Source organism: Euprymna scolopes, chromosome 4 (genome assembly GCF_053919585.1).
Source record: "Euprymna scolopes isolate OS-2025 chromosome 4, ASM5391958v1, whole genome shotgun sequence".
Lineage (NCBI taxonomy): Eukaryota > Metazoa > Mollusca > Cephalopoda > Sepiida > Sepiolidae > Euprymna > Euprymna scolopes.
The window spans coordinates 495,044-501,854 of NC_136485.1; the positions used below are offsets into that span (position 1 = coordinate 495,044).

Here is a 6,811-nt window from a genome sequence, read left to right on the forward strand (position 1 = left end):
GCATCTATCGGTGCGCTTCACCCAACTACCCGGACTCAGGGTTGATGAGTTTGGCAGCTATTTGGCTGACTCGCCCCGCCTCACGGCGGCTCGGGCGGCTAGCTGTGATGGTCTTATTACTGAACATGAGGTCATTACTGCGTTGAAGCAGGTCGGCTATAACAAATCCCCGGGGCTTGATGGTCTACCCTACGAGTTTTACTTGAGGCTGTCGCCCATGTTGGTCCCTATTCTGAAGGATATGTTCAACCATTGGTTTGCCCAGGGTTCCATCCCTGGACAGGTGACCAAAGGTGTGATCACATTGCTGAGGAAAGGTCAACGGCATGGTGGGAGGGAAAACTTTGATGATTTTAGGCCCTTGACTCTGCTAAACACAGAGTTAAAGATTTTGGCAAAGATTCTTGCGAATCGCTTGCAGGTTGTAATCACTGACTTGATCGAACCGGACCAGACTTATGCCGTGAAGGGGAGATCGATTCAAGACAATTTGCACTTGATACGCTCGATCATAGAGGGGACAGAAGACGACGTCGAAGCCGCGCTGATCAGTTTGGATCAGTCCAAGGCATTCGATAGGGTCGACCATCGGTTCCTAGGATCTGTGCTAGAGGCCGCCGGATTTAATCCGGACTTCCGCAAGTGGATCTTTGTTCTGTATGACAGGCCGACGGTAGCGGTGCAGATCAACGGTAAGCTGTCGGAGTCATTCGCTGTCTCTCGGTCAGTGCGACAGGGTTGTCCGCTGTCGCCTCTGTTGTATGTCCTGGCGTTGGAACCCCTCCTTCGCAAGTTAAGGGACGAGGCGGCTACACCAGTCCTGCGCGGAATAGCTCTCCCTGGAGGCACACGAGCCAGGGTTTCCGCGTTCGCCGATGACGTCACCGTGTTCGTGTCTTGCCTCACGGACGTTCAAGCGGTGGTCGAGGCGCTCGCTCGATACGAAGAAGTAACAGGGGCCATCTTCAACCGTAGCAAGTCTGTTGGCCTGCGGTTGGGGGCCTGGACCGGGGTAAACTCGCTTCCAGGTATTTTCAGCTGGACCGATGGACCGGTCCGCATTCTCGGTGTCTGGTTTGGACCGGGACTTCAGCTGGAAAAGAATTGGTCGGAAGTACAGTCTAAGGTCAAATCGTCAGTAAAGACTTGGATTGGAAGGAAATTGTCCTTGAAGGGTCGGGCGGAGGCGTGTGCTACATACGTCTTTCCGCTCATCCTTTACCGTTTGTCTGTACTTCCTCTCCCTGCAGAACGACTAACCCGCTTACAAGGGCGCCTCGATTCACTTTTGTGGAACGAGGGTAAGCATTATGTCTGCAGAGAGGTCTGTGTTCAAAATCCGAGCGAGGGAGGCCTGGGTCAGCCCAGTCTCTTGTGTCATAGAAACGCCGAGAGATTGGCTTTCCTGGGTCGTTCGCTTGAAGGAGACACTCCTTGGGTCCCTGTGGTTGAGAACTCGTTTCCCAACCTCAAACCCAACCCTTCGGTAGAAGGTCGTCGTAGACCGAAGGGGGAGTCCAAGTTCTTCTCCGAATGCCGAACCGCTCTTAGAGCTTTGCCGGGGACCAATGTCCTCGATCAGCCAAGGAAGAAACTGTATCGGGATTTAGTGGAGGGGACCGCGAAGGATCCACTTTGTAGGCGGATGGGATGGTCGATGGAGGTTGTCCGTTCTCAATGGCGTTGGGCGCCGGGACGGGAGATTCTGAATAACTCGGAATTCTCCCTGACTTGGCGACTGGTCCGAAATGCGCTGCCCCTCTTCGACGTACTTTTCCGGTATAAAGAACATACCAGCCGCTTCTGTCCGTGCTGTGACGAACGCGAGCCCGAAACAATCGAGCACGCGTTTTTTAGTTGCAGCCGGATACAGCCCCTATTAAGGTACGTCGAGGGGGTAACAGCTCGCATCGATGCCGAGTGTCTGCTCGATCTCGACGTAGGAACTTTTGTGTACAACATGGAGCCGCAGTTCCCCAGGGAGGAAAGTTTGGTTTTCCTGGCGATCCTAGCAGTAGCGCGCATGACCATTTGGATCGCGCGCCTTAAGTTGGTCCACGAAGGGACATCTGTTCCTGATCGGGATCTGATTGTTTACTTTAAACATTTGCTTAAAGTAAAGATCAGATGCGATTGGAAGAGGTTGCCTAGAGTGGAATTTGACAAGAGGTGGGTGCACAGCACTAGTTTGTGCATCCGTCGAGGAGCCAAGTTTCAATACGTGTTCCCTCCTTAGGCATGGCATGGGCGGTGCTGGGTCCTACGGACCCCATCCCGCCTAGGTTAGCATTATAAGTTCAGTAAAGTAACTCTTGACTGGTGGTACAAATGAGATCCTGTTCCTGATTTTATTTTTTGGTATTAGAGAACCTCTGAGTCTGCCCAACCCCCCTGCTCCTCATCTTTATTTTCTGATGCCCCCGGTCATCCCCCTACTCAGAGGTCACCTTCCTACCCCCTCCATCCATTGCTTTATTTTCTCCCACCTCCATTAAGGCGACTTCCCCAAACCCCATTAGGGATGCTCTGCTTGTTTTCGGTTCCCCGGAAAACAGTGGGGGATCTAGCCACATAGAATAGTACAGGGGGGGTCTTACTAACAACACATTAGTAGTTTTTTCCTTTTTTTTTTTTTTTTTTTTTTTTTTTTTTTTGAAATGAACATTTTCATTAGTTTTTTCCCACTCCACGAACATTTTATGCCAATTGATTCAAGAACTCTTTCTAATGAAATCGAACTTTATTTTCTCACACATACACACACACAAAAAAAAAAAAAAAAAAAAAAAAATGCACACACAACATACAGAAATGAATATACAAATTGTACATAGTTAAATTTTACATTGAACGCTGGGGTTATTAGTTAGATTAGGATCCACAGAGTGATTGAGGTATTTTGGTAAATGTTGCCAGTCAAGAGTAAGACTTCAAAGTCTCATCTGTTACATAGTCAAAAAGACCCTGTACCCTCCCCCTCCCAATTTCTTGTAGGGCCTTGTGCCTAATTTTGTTGAATTGAATTTTTTGTACGTTTTTTATGTTCAATTTTTTCTTTCTCAATAAAATATATAAACAAGATCAAAGTGTAGTATCTGTTCTTCAGATGCTGCACTTCTATTTCTTGTTCTCTTTCTGTGGAAGAGAAATCCTTCACGACTGAGACAATTTTTATTTTTGTACCTTTTCTCCACGTTAAAAAACGACCCTGGTGTCTAACTCTGTCCCGTGGGGAGGCATAGTAAATAGGTACAATAAAAAAATATTTGGAAACCTACAAAAAAATTATGATAAATCAGCTTCCAAAACTAGGTTCCCTATCCTTATTCGCTTATTTTTGTCCATACCTAGAATAAACATTATACATAAATTTTAAAATAAAAACACTAAAAACTTATTCAGTTTGGTAAAAATCAATTATCTTATCTTTGATAACATTTATTAGTTATATATTTGTTTTTGACAACTTGTTCGTGCCTCTGTGGATTTTTATACAAACCTGAATTTTTTTTTTCTTTTTTGAACTAATTATTGAATAACTAAAATAAAATAAGATAATATACGAAGCATTCAAAATTATTTTAATATCGACAGAGGTATCATACGTTGAAAAATAATCTCTCAATAAAGATGAACACCAGAAAAAAGTGTTTCTGGTTTTGATTTGAGTAAGGTATTAAAATTAAAAACATGCTTACCGCCATATTGGTCGTCATGACAAAAAAATCATAACAAACTTTCCCAAACAATGGTAGTCGACAATCCTCCACGTAAAGGTGCTTCATCGAGTCACCACCTGCGTTAGCAAAGCTTGTCCATGAATTAATCAATATCTATTTAGCTATCAGATAAACTAGACAGTACTAGTCGATTAACTGAAATATAAAATTAATAAATTTTGTTTATATAACAACAAGGGAAACAACTATTCCCTGTTATTCTTTTTGTATGAAGTTTCTGAACTAAAAGTTGCGTACCTTTTCAAGATTATCCTTATCAAGCCTCAAGAAATTAATTTGATTTTAAACAATGGGGCAATTTTAAGTAGGACAGTACAGTGGGTGCTTCTATATTTAAATAGCAAAAACATATTGAATTTAAAGCAAAACAAATAGTACCAATCCGGCTAGGGGTACTTTTGCCCCGGCCACCCCCCGCTCTTGATTGGCATCTTGGGAGAGAATCAAAGTGTAACACTGTTCATCACTTGACTTTTCTGAAGACCGGCAAGGCAGGGTGTTCACCCTCTTGAACATTTTGGACAAGTTAAGGGTCTTTTTTTTCCGCTCAGGGTCTGATCCGACTTAAGCAGCTGGCAGGACTGGGGACGGCTGATGTGCCTCTTTAGGCGAAGGCCCCCCTGGCTTCCGAATCGGCGGGGTCTGGAAAGGATTCTGAGCCAACACTAGAGGAGGCAGGCCTCTGCCTCTGGCACCATGGAGGACGCTCCTGGTGTAGGGACTTCTACTGCGACGAGGAGGGGGAGTGTCACATCCGGTGACACTCCAGTGACGAGAAGGGGGAGCGTCACATCCGGTGACGCTCCAGTGACGAGAAGGGGGAGCGTCACATCCGGTGACGTTCCAGTGCCGTTTCTGGGGGACACCACGCCCGGTGGTGTTCCAGTGCCGAGAAGGGGGAGTGTCACATTCGGTGACGTTCCAGTGCCGTTGTCGGGTAACGTTCCAGTACCGTTGTCGAGGGATGCCACACCCGGTGGAATCCCAGTGCCGTTGTCGGGGGACGCCACGCCCGGTGGAATCCAAGTGCCGTAGTCGTCCATGCCCGGTGGAACCACAGTGCCGTCGTTGTCGAGAGATACCACACCCGGTGGAGTCTCAGTGCCGTCATCGTTGTCAAGAGATACCACACCCGGTAGAGTCTCAGTGCCGTTGTCGTTGTCGAGAGATACCACACCCAGTGGAGTTTCAGTGCCGTCATCGTTGTCGAGAGATACCACACCCGGTGGAGTCTCAGTGCCGTCGTTGTCGGGGGATGCCACACCCAGTGAAATCCCATTGTCGCCTGCAGCGTTCATGGTTGAGATAGAGTCGTTTACCGCAGGGTACTCACCCTCACCTCCAGTATACGTAGTAGAGGGCAAAGATAAGACGGGAACCTCTATGTCCGGGGGCACTAAGCCAAGGGAGAAGAGCGACCTAGACTTCCTCAACCCATGGGTAGTTGTCGGGGGAAAACCGCGAGAAAAACCAAAAACACGGGAAGAGAGAATAAAAAGAGCGAATAAGATAGGCTGGACCGTACCACAAAGGCCGATCAGCAAATCGCACCCATTCGCGGAAGGAGCAAGCAGAGCGGTCAGATCTGTGAATAACAGCCCGAAAAAGAAGGAGCCAGCACTAAGGAGATGGCATTCCCTCGAATTTGGGACAGCTACTGCACGGCAACCTGCGACCCACGAGGAGAAGAAGCAGAGTCCTGGAAAAGGCCCAGAAGCAAGGCCAGAGAAGACGAGTCACGGGGGACCACAGCAACGGAGCCCAGAAAAGAGCCCGGAAGCAGGAAGCAGCTGGGGACCAAAGCAGCAGAGTCCGGAGAAGAACCCAGAAGCAAGCCCGGAGAAGACCTGGGGCCCGAAGGAACAGAGGAGCCCGGATGCATACCGAAGACTCTTCCAAGAAAAGTACCGGTTCTTAACAGACGGCAATGAGATCAAGCCAGTCCCCGGGAAGCTCGAAAGCCTCAGGAAAAGAATTGTATCCCTGGTAACCTTTGATGAAAGGCAGAAGGGCCTCACTGGACTAAACAAGGACAAAATGATAAGCCTGCTGGTCGAGTCGAACATCCCGGCTACATACATAGTGCGTAGAAGCTACACAATGTGGGATGTTCTGCTACCCACAGAAGAAGACGCCATCAAGGTATCCAAAAGTGACACTGTATGGAAGGGGGTCTGTTGCAAACCGGAATACTTGGAGAAGAGACAGACGACGGTGACCATATTGGGAGTTCCATGGTGTTTCGAGGAAGAACAAGTCGGAGCCATTTTGTCACAATACGGAGACGTGGAAGCAGTGAATGCAGCACGCAGCCCCAAGAACATCATGACCGGTGACTATAGGCTGAAAATGAGAGTCAACAGAGCAGGCTTCGACGCAATCCCCGCCCAACTAACATGGGAGAAATGGACAATGTCCATAATCGTCGAGGGCAGAAGGCCACACTGTTGGAGCTGCAGGATGCCAGAACATATGGCGAAGTTTTGCCCGAAGAAAGATCCAGTACCCCCGCCGACAGCGGTGCCCCCGGTGAAGGTGTCAGAAAAGGAAGTAACACAAACAGCAGAGACAACCAACAGCTGGAGCACAGTGACCAAAAAAAGGAAAACAGAAGACAGTGGCCCCGGAAAAGCCAAAAGTACAGAACACAAAGGAAGAAAAGTCGGGAGTAAAACGGAAGTTGGCCCCCGAATCAGAAGAAGAGGAAGAGGAGAAGAAGACAGAAGATAGAAGCCCGACAGCCACGAGCAAGAAGGTTAAGGAAGACCAAGAAGACCAAGAAAACCCTGCCCAACTGTCAGACCCCATGGATGAGCAGAACACCCCTCTCCCTACTACTACTCCTATTACCAACGAGGAGACCTCTGAAGCCATACTTCCGAAGACATAGAAGCCGGGTCTTCGGAGGACATGGAAGCTGAAGAAAGCAGAGAAGAAAAAGAGACGATCAACACCACCACCACCCCGGTAGCCCCGGTCCGGACCGAGCGGACACGGAAGCGCCCCTTCTTACCCGGGGAGAGGATATGCGAGGTGGATGTAAGCCAGGGACCGGTGGACCTCAGCGCAGG

General features: G+C 48.4%; 1 protein-coding gene across 1 annotated transcript in view; it reads right to left on the reverse strand.

Moving 5' to 3' along the window:
- Positions 1-3,853, reverse strand: part of LOC145266403 (coiled-coil domain-containing protein 112-like) — a 116,510-nt gene extending 112,657 nt beyond the window's left edge. The window contains exon 1 of the mRNA XM_080122058.1: positions 3,699-3,853. Within this exon, the coding sequence (XP_079978184.1) occupies positions 3,699-3,785 (87 nt within the window). The 5' untranslated portion in view covers positions 3,786-3,853. The remainder of the gene's footprint in view (positions 1-3,698) is intronic.
- Positions 3,854-6,811: the final 2,958 nt, after the last annotated feature.